The sequence below is a fragment of the Carettochelys insculpta genome, chromosome 2 (assembly GCF_033958435.1).
Source record: "Carettochelys insculpta isolate YL-2023 chromosome 2, ASM3395843v1, whole genome shotgun sequence".
NCBI lineage: Eukaryota > Metazoa > Chordata > Testudines > Carettochelyidae > Carettochelys > Carettochelys insculpta.
The window spans coordinates 48,566,905-48,586,829 of NC_134138.1; the positions used below are offsets into that span (position 1 = coordinate 48,566,905).

General features: G+C 40.2%; 1 protein-coding gene across 1 annotated transcript in view; it reads right to left on the reverse strand.

Moving 5' to 3' along the window:
- TMEM67 (transmembrane protein 67) overlaps positions 1-19,925 on the reverse strand; it is a 68,744-nt gene that overhangs the window by 12,787 nt on the left and 36,032 nt on the right. The window contains exons 11-25 of the mRNA XM_074986941.1: positions 17,710-17,775; positions 16,862-17,021; positions 13,484-13,607; positions 11,081-11,186; positions 9,182-9,238; positions 8,989-9,087; positions 8,434-8,532; positions 7,973-8,059; positions 6,023-6,122; positions 5,778-5,917; positions 5,191-5,331; positions 4,620-4,700; positions 2,642-2,758; positions 1,366-1,482; positions 1,153-1,257 (exon numbers count right to left, since the gene is read on the reverse strand). Of these exons, the coding sequence (XP_074843042.1) occupies positions 1,153-1,257; positions 1,366-1,482; positions 2,642-2,758; positions 4,620-4,700; positions 5,191-5,331; positions 5,778-5,917; positions 6,023-6,122; positions 7,973-8,059; positions 8,434-8,532; positions 8,989-9,087; positions 9,182-9,238; positions 11,081-11,186; positions 13,484-13,607; positions 16,862-17,021; positions 17,710-17,775 (1,599 nt within the window). The remainder of the gene's footprint in view (positions 1-1,152; positions 1,258-1,365; positions 1,483-2,641; positions 2,759-4,619; positions 4,701-5,190; positions 5,332-5,777; positions 5,918-6,022; positions 6,123-7,972; positions 8,060-8,433; positions 8,533-8,988; positions 9,088-9,181; positions 9,239-11,080; positions 11,187-13,483; positions 13,608-16,861; positions 17,022-17,709; positions 17,776-19,925) is intronic.

A 19,925-nucleotide genomic window follows, 5' to 3' on the forward strand; every position in this document is an offset into this window, starting at 1 on the left:
AGAACAGCACAAGGCACCCCATGTGTGCCCAGGCAGGATCTAGTGGGGGAATCCTGGTGTGGGGCAATCTGGGCACAGGTGGCATCTGAATGTACAGGGGCTTATTGGGGGGACTCTGTATACCGGAGCAATGGGATTCTACAGCGGACTCCAGGTGAAGGTAGTTGGGGCACAGCAGGAGAGGTGAGAGCACTCTGAATGTGAGGCCCTGGGGCTCAGCAGAACGTGATCAGGATTGCTCAGCGAGGACACTTGGGCGTGGGGAACTGAAGCATGGTGGCAGTGCAGGTGCAACTTGGGGTTCAGAGAGGTGGGGACCAGGTGCAGTGGGCTCAGGGGATGGTTTCAAGTGTAGCAAGGAGGGGGTTTGAGTGCAGGAAAAGGTTTGGTTGCAGGAATGGGGGTCTCGATGCAGTGGGGTTGGGCAGATGGGGAACAGCTCCCTGCACAGTGACCACTCCCTTTGCAGCCGAGGAGTGATTTGGGAGGTACAGAGCCAAAGGAGGTTTCTGAGGGTTGATCTGACCTGACCTTGGCCTATCCAGTCTATTCAGAGGAAATGTGCTTCTCTTTCACCTCCATCTTAGCTAGGACAAGCAGCTGAACCCAGCACAGGACAGGAGCCCCTCACCAGGATGAGACTGAGGAGGGCTGTGTACAGGGGGATGGGGCTCACAGTGGTGAGCTGAGGGGTGGGGTGGAGCTCAACAGGATTGGGTCTGAGCTGGCCCCTGCCCCACATTCACCATAGTGATTTGCTTTTCAGCAGTTGCTCTGGATGCCCAAAACGACACTCCCATGCTGCTGGAGAGGGACGCATAACTGCTTTGGTGGATTCAGTTTGTTTCTCCATCAGAAAGTAATTTGTCTGCAGAGAAGCAACAAAATCTACACAGACCATGAATTCTACCCCCAGGAATAACAATTATACAGTGAATTCATGTGAAAAAGGGACTTGATCAAGTGAAAAGTATGTTGGTGTTGCACAGCAACACACTTATTTTTGCCTCCTGCAAAGCAGTACAGTAGTAACCATCTGATCTCTAATGATCAGTCTCTAAACTTTTATTACAAAAGGTAAATGTAAAAGGTAGATCTCTTATGTCTCACTCACATTCTATTTAGCTTTATAAATAAAGTTTGTCTACATACATGGTCAATAAAGGAGCCAAGAAATTTATTCATGGTGTGGTATGCCTTAGTGCTCTGTTCAAAAGTAGTCGCAGATGATGCTAAAAGTCTAGCAGGACCATGTTTCTGAAAAATATTACGAGGTGAAAAATTAATTTAAAGAGTGCACACACCTCTGGTCTGTCATGTTTTAATATACACAGCAAAATGCCAGTATAAAAATATCATACTTACCCTTGTTAGGGTTTCATGAATCCTATCATACTGCTGTCTCATCTTGCTTGAAATGGAAATCTGAAATGTTTGGCCATCTGTGTTGGGTAATAAGCCTCTTTGACTACATAAATTTTCCTGCACAATTGAAACAACAAATAGTATAAAGAAATGGAAATATGCACATACATGCCAAAAAAACCCCTAAGAGTTTGTCCATCTCTTCTTTCTCATGCAAGTACAGAAGGTTTGATACATCTGAATATTTGAACCCTTTGGCATTGTTAAGTCTATTACAGCAAAAGCATTTTAGGACAAGAACTCCTGACAACTATATTCTACTTTAGACTAGTGTACAGTTTGTTAGTTTTAGAACATTTTTGATCTGCATGCACACTCTTCACTTTGTTAGATGCTTACAATATATTCAGTTAATTTTTTGCTATCCCTCACCCTTCTCCTATAAATTCCAAACTCTTTCCATCTTTTAATTTGTTCATACTTAAAAAAACAAACCCAAAACCTAATGGCAAAGAAAGAAAGACAGATGTTTCAAAAATGGGATGTTTTTACAGAATGAAAGTGCTTCTCTCTATTATTATTTTAAATTAAGCTATGAAGGGAATAATGTGTGTGTGGAGAGGAGAAATCAATTTAAATGGAACTTTTTGGGGGGTTAAAAGCCTGACATTTTAAAATTACGTTTGTCCTTATTTAGTAGATTGTGAAAGTTCTTTGTTGCTTTATAGTACTCTCTTTTCCTTCCTACTTCATCCTGCAGGAGAGAGTTGAAATTTAATGACAGGTCACTAATATCAAGTTAATTTCACTGCATGATTAAGCAGATGCATATTTTAGGATGGAGTAGAAAACTTCTATTCAATCTCATTTCCAATGCCACCAGAGAGCTGAATTTTGAACCGAAGAATGTGAGCAGACTAAACTGCTTTTTCTGCAAGTGTTTTTCAATTTTCCCTCTTTATGGAAGTCTTAGTAGACACCTCTTTACAGAGCGCTAAGAGAATCGAAAAGAGGCTGTCAAAGCAACAGTATCTAACTGCATGAGAAGAATTAATATTTTAGAAAGACAGGACTTTCCATAACTCAAGCAAGCAATCTCTGAAGTAGAAATTATTCCTGTTACGGGACCAACTCCTACAATTCTCTCTATTTCAGTAACATGATGACAAACAGAATCAAATATGGCCTAACACTGTGCTCTTGTAAAACAAAAATTCTTTATATTCAGTTACAAAAAGGGAATGAAAAGATGTATATTTGTATTTCCTTTACATACCGCTTCTCTCTTTAGGTTCATGTTCATTTCTTCCATATTGGTATCTGCATGTCCATGCACAGACCGACCATGGATATAGTATCCAAAACATCTGTGTGACAAGAGAAATACTGAAATCTGAAAAATGAAAAGGGAAAAATTAGTTTATTTAACACATGGATTCAAAACTACCCTACCACTTGGACAAAATAAGTCCTGAAGTATGTGTGTCAGAAAAGTGTTTAGTAACAACTTGCGTAATACATATAATTTAATTTTGCCAGTTTAAGATTTCAGATTATTATCAGCGAGTGTCACTATCCGTTTTCCTCAGTAGAAAATCTAAGTAAAGGACTCTCAATAAAAATGATAGCTTTTATTCTGTTAAATTTTTTTAAAAGGCATTCAGTGGGGTAAGTTCAGTTGTTTCAGTTCAATTCCCAACAAGTTATCTATAACTGAATTCTACTCAAGAAGAAATATAATTTGTCTCTCATAATAAATATGAAAGCTGTCATACTAAATAAAGCTGTTTGGGTCATCTCCAAGTAGTAAATTTTAGTTTAGCTCTACAGGCTATCTTATACATCAGAGCAGGAGTCAGTTCTCAGATTCCACAAGGAATGGATAACTTGATAGTCACCGGTTCTGTTTGTTCTCTCTGGGGCACCTGACATTGGTCACTGCCAGCAGACAAGATATTGGGCTACAAGGACCTCTGTTCTAACCCACTATGTCCATTCTGCAGTGATCCCTGCCCCTGGGTGTCCCCTGACATTTAATCAGTTAACTGGTTAAACTTAATTTTGCCAAGTTAACTAATTAAATGAGATTTTATGTCCCTAATCAAGCACATAAATTCTTGCAATTCCTGCTATGAAAGTACCACATGGAATGCCATATTCTTACTTTCAGATACACACACACATATATGCACATCTCCTAGAACTAGAAGGGACCTAGGGAGGTCATCTAGTCCAGCCCTCTGCCCTCTTGGCAGGGCCAAGCACCATCCCTGACATCTATTTGCCCCAATCCCTAAATGGCCTCTGCAAGGATTGAACTCACAACCCTGGGTTTAGCAGGCCCATGCTCAAACCACTGAGCTACCCTTCCCCCCTAAAAAAATGACATTGTAAATAAAAGACCAATAGCATTATCTCTCAAGTGTAAAAAAGCTTGTTTCCTTAGCAATTGACTGAACAAGAAGTTGGACTGCATGGAATTGTAGGCTCTAAAGTTATTCGTTGTTTTGTTTCTGAGTGCAACTATGTAACAAAAAATAAAATACAATAAAATAAAATAAAAATCACATTTATAACTTGCACAATAAAAGAGACTGCTTTATGGTACTTGTATGAAGTGAATTGAAAATACTATTTCTTTTATAATTATACCGTGCAAATAACTGTAATAAAATAATATAAAGTGAGCACTATGTATCTTGAAGTCTGTGTTGTAACTGAAAAATCAATATATGCAGCTCTAGATCCCTCCCTCTCAGGGCTAGTCACTAGCTGAGGAGCACAGCCCTGGCCACCTCGGGAGGAGCTGCTGGCCTGGAAGTACTGTCCTGGCTCCCTGCTACAGCAGTCCCATGTTCACACTGCCACGAGCGACCCCCTACCTCCCAGCCCTGAGACCTCCTGCCCTAACTTGTGCACCTCCCACTTGCCTTGACTCTTGCACCCCTTCTCCCTCCCTTGAGCCCCACACCCCCCCCCACCATCCCTCTGCTCTGAGCCACCCACCCTCAGTCCCTCCTCATCCCTGAGCCCTCACTATGTACTTCATTCCTGAAGAATACTTTCACTGGGGGAAAGCACGTACATTTTTCATTTATTTTCAAAAAAATACTTCCGTTAAAGACCCAAGCAATGCCAGGTACATTTGCTACTACATTATATTTAAAGTTAAAAGTAGGAACTCTTAATATTTTCTAATATAGTAATCCATTTTAAAAATTAGCTATTGCAGAAATGAAATCAGAAGTACTTACATTGCTCATGGAGCACAAATCAACAAACTGTCTTATTTTATCTTCTACAAATCTCTCATAAAATACAGCAAAGAAGATGATCTGAAACAAACCAGATATTTATTTATTGTTCATCAGCTTTGACTTTCTTTTCTTAACTATAGTACACATAGGTTAAAATGTAGCTGTTGCAAATGACAAACTGCAGGAACTTTCAGCCTCACATTGGGTTCCACAAAACCTGGCTACCCTATCTGATCTCCTCCTCCATGGAGGAGAGCTTCATTAATCACTTAAAAGCTTGGTTTAAAATCTGAAGAGTCTCCAATACTATTTAAAAACTAAATAAATCAGATAAGGGAATTCTCTCTCATACAGGAAATTTCAAGATCGTGACTGCATGACAGGATCACATGTAAGCCATGAGAACCCTTGTGACTTTGATAACATTTTGGAGTCTTGACATGGTAAATAAGCTATAGGTCCTGATTCAACAAAGCACTTAAAAGACACTTGAAGGTCTCCTCAAAGATGTTCTTCAAGTGAAGTGATTTGGTCAGCTAGGTCAGAGTTACCTATGTCAGAGCTGTACCTGTAGCATGGCAATGACTAGCCAGAGGACAGAAGACACACCAAATCTCAGAATACGGCTCCAGGGAGCTTTGTAACTCTCACTGTTTCTTGTAAGACTTGAAGAAGAATCCATTAATGCCAGGTTGGAAAATCCAACAACCTGAAGAGAGAGATATATATATAAAAGGCTTATTTTTAAATTAGGCACCTATATGTAATACAGCAATGAATAGCATCCTGAAAAACCATCCGTTACTTTCATTCTAATTTCCTCTTCTTGAGAGTTTCAGTAAATAATAAAAGTTAACATAAGGCAGGGACTGGGAAAGGAGGGTCTACTTGGGACAGTGAATGCACAACACATGATGAGCTTTAGAAATCACAATCCCCTAATGGGCATTGCTGCTGACATGCCCTGAATAGATTTTTTTCTTATTCATAAAATGGACTATAGCAATACCATATACAGGCCCATATCAAAACACTGGCTTCTTCTGTTAAGTTAACATTTCCGAGGAAATCTTTGAAGGCCACCTCCCATTGCTGTAGAGACCACATACATCAAAAACAGTCATAATGTGACATCAAATTTTTATTTAAAATTACCTCCAAAAAGAAAAGAACTGCAATCACTTGAAAGAGTGGATTTATTTTCCTGACAGTCTGAATTTCATTCCACTCATTTGCTATAAAATATGTCCTCCATATGCTCACGGGTGCAGAAACACTTTTTATGCCCCCTTCACCTAGATAGAATACAAACAGTAAAGCATTCAATATGTTATTCTTTAAGAAAACAATGTCTGAGTTTAAGGGGAGCTAGTTTTACAAACAAGTACGTTTTCAGTTACCTTCAACAGCTTTAAGGACTTGGCCTTTAGGTCGTTCCCAGTCAATAAAGAAAACATCTACAGTCAGTTGTGATAAGAGCTTATGCAAAAATTGAAGAGCCTAAGAATATCATACAATGAAATGTAAACAAACCTACAGTAGCATTTGGAAAAACAAGTCATGACAAATAAAAAAATAAAAAGAAGTCACAACAAATACATTCCCAACCATATACGAGTCTAACTTCATTAAGTTGACATCATAAATTATTTTGTAAAGCATTTGAAATATTTAAAGAGTTACACATTATTGTAAATCATGAGTATGGCTCATCTATGGGACTTCATATTAATTGGCAATATGCAGATATAGGCAATGCTTAAATTTTCTTGATAATATTAGACAATGTAAAATGCTTGACAAAAATTGACTCAAAAGGGAAGAAAAGCTGGTTTCTGATGGCACAAATAGGCATATTACTATTTTTAGTACAAAACAGTATCCAGCATAATTTAAATACTTCCCCTCTATAGGGAAATCACTAAATTCTAAAGTGTACACACAAGTTGCCACTCTACTAAGGGAAAGTGTAACAAATTCCATTCAATGGCAAGGAACTTTTTGGGCCACAATTTACAATAGCGATGTGGATTCTTTTCCTTAGAACTCTGTTTTCTGATAAAGTTTTAACTGTTATTTTACTCAAGTCCCTTTCCACCTGATTCTCTTAAATGCGGATCCTGGCCACACCATGATCATCGCATAGGTATGTAAGCACAAAATAAATGTTTAGTTAGATGAGATCAGGTTATTTTTATTTTGGATTTAGTGTGGGGCTTCTCATGCTGGTTGATGATTTTTTCCCCCTGTACTCTATAATTTCTAAACTGAATCCCAGGGAAGTAATTCTGTGTTCCAACTGGAAGGCGGGTTCGAAAGATGCTAATGAGGTGCTGCAATGAATATGCAGTGCCTCATTAGCATAACGGCAGTCACGGCGATTCAAAAGTGTGGCTTTTCAAATCGTGCGCCGCACGTGGAGACAGGACCTACCGAAAGGACCCCCCCAGTTTTCGAAAGCCCTTCTTCTGATCACCAGATAGGAAGAAGGGCTTTCGAAAACTGGGGGGGGGGGTCCTTTCGGAAGGTCCCGTCTCCACGTGCGGCGCACGATTCGAAAAGCTGCACTTTTGAATCATTGTGGCTGCCGTTATGCTAATGAGGCACTGCATAGTCATTGCAGCACCTCATTAGCATCTTTTGAACCCGCTCATTAACATGCCCCTTTTGAAAGGGGCTGTAGAGACAGTGGAATAGTTTGAATTATTTTATTATATCTGGCAACCAAGTATGCTTATTTACTTTCTTGGCATTTTTCCAATCTTTTGTTTTGTGAAGAAATTACTTTCTTTAAGGCTGTAATTTGATTCCTGTGTTCTAGAGGAGCGTCTGTGTGAATCCTGCCTAAAGCAAGGTTAGCTATCAGATTACAGCTAATTTCTTTTCTTTGTTTTGAAACTATCTCCTAAGCAAAGGTGAAAGCTTGGGGCTGCCCCACAGGGAGCTATCCAAGTGTGATTTTAAGGCGGGCTTTTCCACTTTGTGGCGGTGGCACTACCTATCAGGGTCAGGGAATCTGTGACCTTGGGGAGCATTTTTAAGCAGAGCCTATAGAGGCAAGGTATTTTTAAGGTTTCTTTTGGGCTCCCACTTTCTGCTCTCGGAGTGTCAGAGTGGGGATTTAGTCCTGACCAGAAATATTTCATATTCACCTGTTTTCCTTCCAAGGATAGGAAAAATCAGTTTTGAAGGAAAAAAAAATGATTTTGCCCAAAAGGATAAACTTAAAATAATTATTTTTTCCGTAGATTAATAAAATGCATTGTAATATTCAGGATATTTGTAAACAGGCATAATGAAAAACTACATCCATTAAACTGTTATGATTGCAATTAGAGCAAAATATCTACCTTTAGAGCAAAAGCACATCCTACATATGTAACAAAATCCTTTTCTTGAGACGGAAGTGGTAAAAGAACTGACACAAACCGCTGTGCCTGTTAATGAAGAGCTACAATTAAATAATGTACACTGCACATGTAATACCACACTAAATACCAGAGATGACTGAAAAACAATTAACACTTTTAAATTAATTTTGTTGAAATTTCTCATGTAATAGTTCTGACTTTTGAAAGAAAGATTTTGACCAACTTTATTAAATACACAGAAGGCACTATGAAACCAAGATGGAAGGGAAGATGCAAACACAAAGATTAGGCACAAAACAGAGAATAATATGTATACAACTTGCCTTGACACTCTGATCAGAAACGGTAAAAAAAGGAAAAATTTGTGTGTAAAAATGTGACTGGAATATCTTTACTCAGAAATTAATATCTGTATCATGAATCTGAGAATCCTTACTTACTTTGAAGAAAATAAGCCAGTAAAGCCCTGTTCCCACTGTGATGATAAAGAAAACATTGGCAAGGTCTCCCGCATAAAACAGCAAGAACTTCAAAACTGTCTGTAATTATAAAAGTGTATTATGTAAAGCTCTAAAACAGGAAAGTTACTTTATATACGCAGAGGTTCTCACATGGTGGGGTTGGGAACCTAAAATGGGTTGCAATCACATTTTAAAAATGGTTCTAAAGGCTGGTACTAGGACTTGCTGGGGCCTAGGACCACAGCCTGAGCCCCAACACCTGGCTCAGGCTTTGGTGCCGGGTCCCAGTAAGTCTAATACCAGCCTCAGGTCTAGGTTACAAGCCCCATTCATGGGGCTGAAGCCCTCGGACTTCAGCTATGCCCCCAACCTCAAACCTATATGAGGGGGCTCAGGTTTTGGATTTGCCCCTACCACGAGGGAGGTGGGGCTTGGATTTGAGCCTGCCTCCTCCCTCCAATTGGAGGTGGCAGGGCTCAAGTTTTGGTCAGACTATGGCTGAAAAGTGGTTTCCATTACAAGCCATCTTCATACCTGCAAGTCAATAATAGAGCTCCCTATCCGTCTCTTCCAGCCAGCAGTCTTCAGAAGGGACCATAAAACTGCCAATCCACCAAGCACACCCAACGCAATCTAAAAAGAATGAGAACATATTGCTTGCAGATTTGTTTTGTCTTTTTTTAGATAAATGTTAACAAATACACTAACAGATAGGGGAATGACTTACATCTGTCTGAATTTCAGCTTCTGATTGAGTCATTTCATAATTAACTGAGAAGGAAACCTAAACATTAGGATTAAAAAAAAAAAAATTAATTTCGTTCAGATGCTACAACTAGTGTTCCAGCTATCCTCATTATGGTGTACATCCTTCATATTCCCCACAGAAACTACTGAGTGCTTGATATTGCTCCTTCATCAACATGAATCAGGGATAACTTCACTGAAGTAGACTGCATTACACCGATGTAAGTAAAAATAGCAAGCCCTTAATAACTAGTTTGCTTAGGTCACACATGATTTTCCAGAACACACTGGCAACTCAAAACATTAAATGATCTAAGATAGCTCTCCTAAGAGAGTACATCTGCTCTTTAAAAAAAAAATACAAACTAACTAATAAACAAAAAATGGTCACATGAATATTTAAAGAAGACATTAAATCTTTGTCCTGTGGTTTCAGACTGAATCTCTATATGTTTAGCATTATGACTTTTGGAATATCTAAAGTCTAGAAGAAAGTGGACATGCATACCACACTCAACTCGAAAAATAGTCTGAGACTACTGATTGTTGCCTTGGTTACTGAAAACATGCACGGTGGCTGCTGAGAACACCCATAAGGTCACTTTCACTGGATCGGAAACTAAAAATATTTAGCTGCAGAAATACAAGAGTTCATAAAAGGCAGACTGTACTTTCATAAGTTATTTTGTTAACAGGGCAAATGTCAAATTTGTCTAAATGGGAGAGTGCTCCATCACAACTGACTAACTAAGGTACAAATTTTTAGGTGCATCAGCCTTCCCCCCACTTATTTAAAGACTCCCTACTTTCTGTTGTCAGATGATATGGCCCACACTACTACTCCTGCCACATGCAGCTGACTCCAAATGGCTCTTCTAAAGGCAGGGTGGCGGTTTTTTTTTTTTTTTTTGGTCTGATTGAAGGCACTATTTTAGACAAAAAAGTATTTTTCTCCATACGCTCTTCTCCTCTTCCATCACGCTACTCTGAGCAATTCTAGCATTCAGCACAGTGAACATTTCCTACGCCAAATGCTTCCATGAGAATCCTATCAGTATCAGAGGCCTGAGCTGATTAGAAGGGTTCATACCAGGAGAAAATGGAAGGATATTTTGAAATTAGCAGTTTGTGAATGTTTATTCACTGCGAGAACAACCTTTCTACTATATGAAATCTAATTTTTTTCATTCTTTAATGCTTAGTGTTCTATTAGAAGTGACACCATACTAAAGGAAAAGACAGCGGACCTTAGCAGTTTTGATCTTTTACAAGTACTTGCATATGATTAATAGGAAGTAAATATGGCATGGGTGTCTGAATTAATGCATGAATTTTAGAGGAAAATATGCTATTTCTTGATCAAAATATTATATTCAGTGCATTTAGTCCACAAGAGTTGCTTTCTCTTGAATTTTTTTATACATTGGTTTCTATTTTTTAATTTGTAATTCAGCATGCTATACCACTATAGCAAATGCACAGTGAGGGCTTGTATGAACCATCCCCTCCGTCCTTCCCCGTTCCCAAGGACAGTAAGTTGCAGCACTGTTAAGTGCCAGTCTAAATATGCTCCCAGTGCTGCTGCTGTGATCCTGTTGCCATAACAGTGCTTTAATCTCGGCAGAGTAGACAAAGCCTTGCTATTTTAATTTATAGAAAGTACAAATGAGGGAAGTGGAAGAGGAAAAGATTTTCAACTATTTTGTTTTAAAAATGTATTCTAGTTTGAGATCTGCTAACCTTAAAATGAACAGATTTAGAAATTCTGCTGTTTTCATCTTTAAATGTGTAAAGTGAAAACTCAAATGTAACTATCAAAGAATGGAGAGCACCATTGATAATTCTGTCCTGCTAGAACAACAAACAGACAAGAACTCACCATCACGCTCTGGGTATCTGGGTTTTGGACAAGAATATCTTTGTAGGCAATGGTAATTAGAGGGGGATAGATAGTTCCTCTCTGAGTACTGGAAACAAGACGAATACTGTAGAAATACAAATAAAAACATTTTTGCTGGAAAACACAAACTGATTGGAAAGTAAAACACTAAATATAAAAAAGAAATCTGATCAATAAAATTAGATTCAGAAATATAACAGTACACTGCAATTGAAGTGACTGCAATACAAACGTGTACCTTCACCCTCTCTACACAAGAACTTTACCATAGAAACTGAGTTTTCAAGAGCATATGGATATGCTCTTAACACACATGCTTAGAATCTTCTAATAGCCACTTGCCCCTTCCTGCCTCTTAGAATTGTGAGATCACACATAAATTGGGAAAAAGGGAATTTTGAAGTGTGGGATTTATTTCAAAATGCCCGTGCCTATATACACACACATCTTCTAGAACTGGAAGGGACCTCTGGAGGTCATCTAGTCCAGTCTCCTGCCCTCTTGGCAGGACCAAGCACCCTCCCTGACATCTATCTGCCTTAATTAGCCTCCACAAGGATTGAACTCACAACCCAAAGTTTAGCAGGCCAATGCCCAAACCACTGAGCTATCCCTCCCTTGAAGCGTGACTGGCTGCCATTATGATAATGAGGTGCTGCACATGCATGTCAGTGCCTCATTAACCTGTTCCAAAGTGCCTCTTTAACATGCACTTTCTGAAAGAGAGGGCATGTGTAGATACGGCCAAAGAGAGATTAAAAAGACTGGAAGTGTACATCTTAGAAAAGACAACCAAAGGTGGTATGACAGATGTCTATAAAATCATGAATGGTATAGAGACAGTGAATAGGGGAATGTTATTTATTCATTCACACACCACAAGAACGAGTGGGTCCTCAACTAAATTAATCAGCAGTACGTTTTAAACAAATAAAATGAAGTACAGTCATACCCGAGATACACCCATTCAAGTTACGAGAATCTGACTTTATGAGAAGTTTCATTTAATACCCCTACTTCAGCTTACGAGGCATTTCTTTGCATTTACGAGGACCAATTTGGAGGCTGGCAGCTCTGGTAGGCAAGCACAGAGGGGATGGAGTTGGCTGCATTGGTCTTGACGAAGAGCTGTGCCGGGGGGCGGTGGCGTCCTGCGAGAGGGCAGCAGTCTGGTGCGGGGAGGTAGACTCGTTTGAGTCCCAGCAGTAGATCATGCTGCTCTGTGAGACATAGATGCTGGGCGCGCAGCCCATCCCAGCCCCGCTACTGCCACTCACCTCCCAGGTGGGTAGGGGGAGGCTGCCCCCCCAGCCCTGTGCAGCTGTGCCTCAGGCACCACTCGCTGTCTGTGGCGCTCCCTCCCATTTAGCGCCTGGCTTGCCACTGGCAGGGCCTCTCTGCTGTGCCGCTCCACACGAGAGAGGCATCGTCCCTCACCAGCCAGGGGCCCCTTGTGCCTGCCTAGCTCCCCATGCGGCCAGCCCCTGGCAGCACCCCCTCCCCACTTAACCTAAGCTGCGCTCAGGCCGGGCTGCCTCCCCATGCCGTGCTCTGCGCTGCCCGCACCCTTGCACTGGATTTAATGGGATGTGGTGTTGTTTTAGCATAAATGGATGTACATTTTGGGGCTCAGGAATGCATAAAATTTTTTCCCATTGAAATTAATGGTAATTATATTTTTGACTTAAGAGAATTCACCCTAAGAGGGGGTTTTCAGGAACGAATTACCCTCGTAAGGCAGGGGAAGACTGTACCTCAAAAAATGCACAATCCACATATGGGATGTTGCCAAGGGATGTTATGAATGTCAAACTATGAGTAGATTCAGAAAAGGATTAGATAAGTTCATGGATACAACTGCAAACTCAGGTGTCTGTAAACTTGCAACTGCCAGAAGCTGGGACTGGAGAGAATATCAATCACTCAAAATTTGCCTGTTCTGTTCATTCCTGCTGAAGCATATCACAATAGCCACTCTCAGAAGATAGGATACCAGACTGACCATTGGTCTGATCCAGTATGGCTGCCATTATGTCTCTAGTATGCCAAATCATAGCAATTATGCATAGTTTGACCCATCTGATCAGCTTTTGAGCTATGGCAGATTAACTCCTGGGTGCTACCTTCACATGCCACAAAAATGTCTGGTTTCAGAATGGTAACCATGTTAGTCTATATCTGCAAAAACAACAAGAAGTCCTGTGGCACCTCACAGACAAAGGGATAGACTAAAATGTCTGGGGAACCTGGGGTGGGGTTTGACTCAATATTGGTAACAACTAAGCCCCACTGAACACGTAAAACATTGGAGCATGACCTTCCTTGATACAACTGAGGCTCGGGAGAAAAAACAGATTATTTATAGAGCAAAAATTTATTCACCTGATGGTTATTTTGCTAGCAATACGAATTATTCTTGGTTGTCTTCCCAAGTCATTCTCTTGTCCACTTAAACTATCCACCAAAAACATCCGACGAGTCAAAAGCCAATTGTTCATATTGCTGCCTATGAAAACAATATGGTAAAGCCACATAATGCCTTTAAAAATTAATTCAAAATGAAAAAGGAATGAAAAGTCTGACTAAAATTGAAGTGTTTTACATTATTCTATTAATGATCACAGATTTATAGCTATTATTTGAATAGGACTACATTATATTCTTAGATTTTCGTTATTATATGTCCATTTAACCCAGTGTGTCTCTGACTCAAATCCCACCTCCCCATTCTTCACCTCACAATAATGTATAATAACTACAAAAGCAAGGAAATTCTCATTTAAGGACTGGACTTCAGATGGCATGGATTTCCCCAACTCAGGTTCATGGTGTTTTTCACCCTCCTTGTGCCTTTGCGCTGTCCACCAGGACACTACAATTAGATGTAGTAGTGTATTAACATCTTCTAACTTTTCTTACCTTTTATTTGTTTCTTGTCTCTCCCTTTCTATTTCTCTGCTTGCATCCATCTCTCAACCTTATCTTCCCACATTCCCCTGGCCTTAAACATTTTTCTCCTTTTCCATCTTTTTTGCGCGCTCTTAAGTACACACTTTCCTTTCCACAACACCCGTCCCAACAAGCTCTCCTTTTTCACTTCTTAGCTCCTCCTGACCCCTCTCTCTGAGAACGGTTCACTTCCCAGTGTCCAGAGTCATGCAGAATACAGCAAAGAGATGACTGCCAGCCAGCACTGCTGAAAAGGCAGCTAATGTGCACTTTGACATCTTCCCTCTCAGAGCTATCTAAACAATGATCTTGGAAATGGTCTCCCAACCCAGGTTAATAGGTCTACAAGGCTTCTCTTCACAGGAGTATCTAAGAACAGGCTCTACCAGAGTGAGAGCATAAGGAGAGAAGAGCACTTATATACTGCAGAGAAGCAATCAGTGCTAATTTAGTAGTAAGACGAGCTGTAAAAATGCAGATAGTTCTACCAAGTTTAGTTTTGATACAAGTTATACATATATGATGCATGTTTAGAGATCTCTGGAAATGCCAATGGGAGTGTTAAAGAATTTATCTGTGGATTTCTTTGGCTTTTGTAAGTTTTAATTAAATTAATATTTTCTGAATCAACAAAAAAAGACAGTTACCTATTTTGTAACTGTGTTCTTCAAGATGTGTTGCTCATGTCCATTTCAAGTTGGGTGTGTGCAGGCAAATGCCCAGCTGCTGGAAGCTTTTGCCTTAGCCAGTAGCTATAGGGTTGGTGTGACGCCCCCTGGAAAGCCCCACCTCAGCTATTAGTTAAAATACTATCTATCAAGTACTAAAACTGTTTACACTTCTTCAAGAACTATTTACACTACAATAGACTACTAGCTAAAGAATTGAGCAGAGAAAGCAAGAGCACCAAGGACTGGCAGCATGGCGAGAAGGAACTGAATCGGGGGGGGGGAGGGGAGGAGAAGGGAGGGCAGTGCATATATTGGTCGCCATATCAGCATCACTCCAGCAGAAGCCGCACTAACCCTATGGCTACTAGCTAGGGCAAAAAACTTCTAGCGACTAGGCATGAGCCCACGCACACCCAACTTGGAATGGACATGAGCAACCACTTGAAGAAGAACTGGATTTTCTTTCTATGCATGCACACATATAATATTGTGTGTGAAGGGCTATTACAGAATCACACACTTTATATAATGACTTAAATTCACTGGATTGGCTATGCTCTTCTCTGCTTCAGTGCTGGTGTATCTAGAAGAGGGGAGCACAACAGCAATGGTGGCATTAAACCTGGGGCCAACAGACACCAACCCTGATCTTTGGCACAAGACTAAAAACCTCAGAGCTGTTCTTTATGTCTGAAACCAAGGCCCTTGCATGTTCTGGCAGCTGGGAATCAGACAATGATAGCAGCTCCATAGCCACACCTTCACTAGCTGAGGGGAATGCACAGGTAGCTGGTTAAAACTAGCTTTAAAAGTCTGCTTTGTGCTTCCACAGAAGAACACTGACTTAACAGGCCAGTGATTCTGGTCCAGATTTATTAGCACAAGCATTATTCAAGAAACAAGGTAAATGGAGGGTACCACTGTGTTTAAATAAAAGAGGCAGTGGAATATCTACATTTGTAGTGATACAATCTTCTCATGAGCCCAGGTGGAAGGCTATGCATTAAAAACAACCTAAGCTCATGTACTCATTATGGTTAATATTTTACATGCTCAAAGGAAATTTGCCTCCTGTACATAAATGTACGCAATCTTCTTTCTTCCACATGGTATTCTGTATTATTAATTTCCCTAGGCAGTTGATGTGCTATGCCAGATTCCTGCATGCAAAATACTCTGACTCATGTACATGGGATCACACTCAAACGCGCACTTATTCATCTGAATAACTGTATTAGGGGACGAATCCTATATTCAGTGTGCTAAGAATTGGGGGAAAGCTGTGTTAGTCTGTATCCGCAAAAACAACAAGAAGTCCTGTGGCACCTTATAGTCTAACAGATTTAGTGGAGCATAAGCTTTCATGGGTAAAGATCTGCTTCATCAGATGCATTTGACGAAGTAGGTCTTTACCCATGAAAGCTTATGCTCCAAAAAAAAACTATTAGTCTATACAGTGCCACAGGACTTCTCATTGTATATTCAGTGTGCATCTCAAGTAACCAGATAGTGTACTGAGGAACTCTCCTGCAAGTGGCAGAGGGGAGGAGGGGTCGTAATACTTTCCGATTCTTTTTTGGTGCTCTGGGAGAATCACCATACTGTTCCTGTTGCTCTACTGCCACCTCAGGTCTGGATCAGCTCATGTTCCTGCTATGCTGCCAACACAACCTATGTTGGAGGATGAATGGTGGACCCCTGCAAATGACAATACTTAATCTATTCCACTCCTCTCCAAAAATGTAAAAAATCCACCTATATGTTAGGGTGGAGGGAACCCCCAGACACTTGAACAACTTGCCAGCTGCTTCTTCACTTCCCAAACTCTAAAGATCTTCCATAAGCCTGTAAGCACTGGCTTGACTGTACATATATCAGTTAGGCCAGTGCAGAGCAAGCGCATCCAGCCAAAGCCTTCTGCTCCGACACAGAAAGAGGGTCAGGTTTTTGCTCCAGAATCCCTATTACACAAAGCAGATGTTTACAATTGCGGTAAACTGCGATACCTTTAAAATGGAGGAGTAATTTTATTTTTTAGGAGCAATAAAAACTATTGGGACACTCATGTTCACTTATATTTCTATCAATGGTACATAAATGGATTTAATTACAGGAAGTGTAGTCCGTATGATATTCCTACCTTGATTCACAGACATTTCATTGTATTGAAGATTTAAGTTTAAAATTGGCACGGCCCACAGATGTTGCTGTCCGCTATCATCATCAAGATATTCAAGATATATATCATAAAATATTGGATTAGCAAAATCCATTAACAACTTGGAAACAGAAATGGTACACTATAGAAAAAAAGTGATCAAAATATGTAATGAAATAATTAGATGACAAAAGTGACCTTTTTATTTTGAAGTTATGAACTCCACCCCCTCAAACAAATTAAAAAATCTTTCCCTTAGGAAGAGCATGCAATGTGACATTCCAGCAATTAAGTTAGTTAAAAATTATGGATTTTATACAAACTACTTCACATTTTCTGAATGTGAGAAGACTTCAGACTCAGAAAGTACACCTCTAACTCAGTGATTCTCAAAGCGTGGTCTATGGCTATGTCTGCACAACAGCCTAAACTAGAAATAAGCTACACAAATTGCGTAGCTTATTTCAGGTGCAGTTCAAAATAGACTATACACATTGAAATAAAGTGTTACTTCAAGGCATCCCTTACTCCTCCTGTAACGAGGACTACATGGATGCCGAAATAGCGCGCCCATTATTATGGAAAAATATTTCAAAATAACAGGTGTGTTTCCAAGACATGGAGTTGCTATTTCGGGAAACTGAGGTACCATAAAATAGCTCTGCCATGTAGACTTAGACTAGCACAATAAACAACAGCTGCACAAGAGAAAAGCTAGCACCCTAACTCACAGCTCAACTTACCCATTTCTTTTCACAGATACACCTTCACTGACAAGATTTAAAAATGACAATTAAAAGCTCGAAAATAAAATTTTACTTCATACTTACACTTTGTTGATAAGTTGTTCCAAAAATATAAGCAGCATTCAGTCTAGTTAGCGTGTCAGGACAAAGCTGGAAAAAAAATTAGATTTTTTTGGACATTTAACTCAAAAGCACAACTTTCTCAATTTGCAGAATACACAGCACCTATATAGTTTTTACGCTCACTCTTCTAACTAAGATTTATTTAGTTTAAAAAGAAATACTAATTCTAAAACAGAATAAAACAAATTATTTACCACGGTACTTTGAGTATTGTCTCTGCTTATTCACATTTATGGTGCGTTCTTCATTCTGCCAGAAAACTTCTCAACCTCGTGGAAAGCAATGTCCAACAGGGCTGCATGACCATCCTCTCAAGGCACTAAGGCTATGTCTATACTTGTGAAATCAGTCAATTTCAGATATGCATTTGCATAGCTAGAATCGATGTATCGGAATTGACTTATTTCCCTAGGGAAGGCCTAGCCTCTGTAGTCTCGTGTTGACCTCCGTTACTCCACATGATAGTGTGGAGTACAGAGGCTGACATCTGAGACCAGAGAGATGGATTTTGTTGTATCTTAACCAGACGTGCAAAACTGAACTCCAGAAAATCAATCGCCAGCACATCGATCTTAAGGTAAGTATAGACAAGCCCTGAATGTTCAGACCTGGGATTACCTAAACTATGCAGCCTCACTTTATTGGTTCTTGCTGCTAAACCCCAGAGTCCCATAAGAAAAGAACTCCAAGGGAGAAAGGAAGGTGAATATGAATATGCAGATATAACACTCATGACTGCAGAACCACCTTGCTGAAGTAAGAACCAAATAGAGAACAGAATCATGTAAATGTGTGACTAGGACCTCAGGAATCATTACAAGCATATTGTTGATATTACCTTAGTCCTACACTTTCTATTAAATATTAACAATATTAAATTGTTAGCATCATATCTCTGTGCATAATCTAATACATTAAGACAGGTACTGAGTTGCTTTAACTGATTCACAAAGGCTACAAAAACTTTTATATTTAGGAATAAAAATAGTTTTATCCCAAAAAAACTCAAACCCTTCTTAGCACCAGGATGGAGTGTCTATTTCCCCATGGGTGATAGTGCACTTTGGAGTTTAGTGATCTGATTTGGAAGAAACTCAGACACCACTTTTCCAATCAAGGCAAGATCATCTTATTCTGAGGAAATATGATAAAGAAGATTCTGAAACTTGCAATTCACTCACTCTTCTAGCGGGAAGAGAGAATTTGAGATTCTCCAACACCTGTCCTAAAGAGCCTACCAGCTCACTCTTTGACAACTCATACCTAAGGCCCAACTAAAACGCCTTCCCAATGTTATGTTCCAACAAAGCCAGACTCCCTCAGTGCTCTCCAGAAGAGTAGGCGCCTGTGGGTACGTTTGCTCTAGGAGATAAGGTCAAATTTATTAAGGTTGATTTTTAGCACCTGATTTTGTAAAGTTGAGGTGGCATATCTACATCGCCACATGAAGTTGATGGAGTGCATCCCCACTAGGGTGGGCAGCTTTGACTTTCTTAGAAGTCCCACAGTTCCTGCTGCCTTCCTGCATTCTGGGTTAAGCTCCCAGTCTCTGACGGTACAAAAACGTGCCTTCCATAATGCACTTATCTCCTCCCCGGCTTTTGAAAAGCAACATCAAAAAGTGTTTTTGTGTCCTGTTTCACTGGGTACCTGTGCAGATGCATGAACACTGTTCTGCTTCAAACTGTTGTGGCAGGTGTTGTGAGCACCTCACACATTGTGCTGCAGTATGTGCAAAGCCTAAGCAGCTGTCAGAGTGATGAAGACTTGGAAGAGGACAATACACACACGAATGAGAAATACTGGAGGGGAGGAATGGGGAGATGCTGGCTGCGCTCGATGTTTTGTACACAGTGGAGCGTCCATTCTGGTGCTGTGAAACAAGCTGACTGATGGGACCTCATTATTATGCGGGTATGGGATGATCAAAAACGGCTGCAAAACTTTCTCATTATTCCACTTTCATGGAACTTTGTGGATTGCTTTCCCCTGTTCTGAAGCAGAGCAATACCAGAATGACTGCTCGGACAGTTCAGAAACAAGTGGCAATACCTCTGTGGAAGCTTGCAATGCTAGACAGCTACCAGTCAGTGGGCACATCTACAGGGGGGCTAATGTAATCCAAGTAGCCATGGCAATCTATACCCCTCTGCTATGAAGGTCAGTGACTCAGTGAG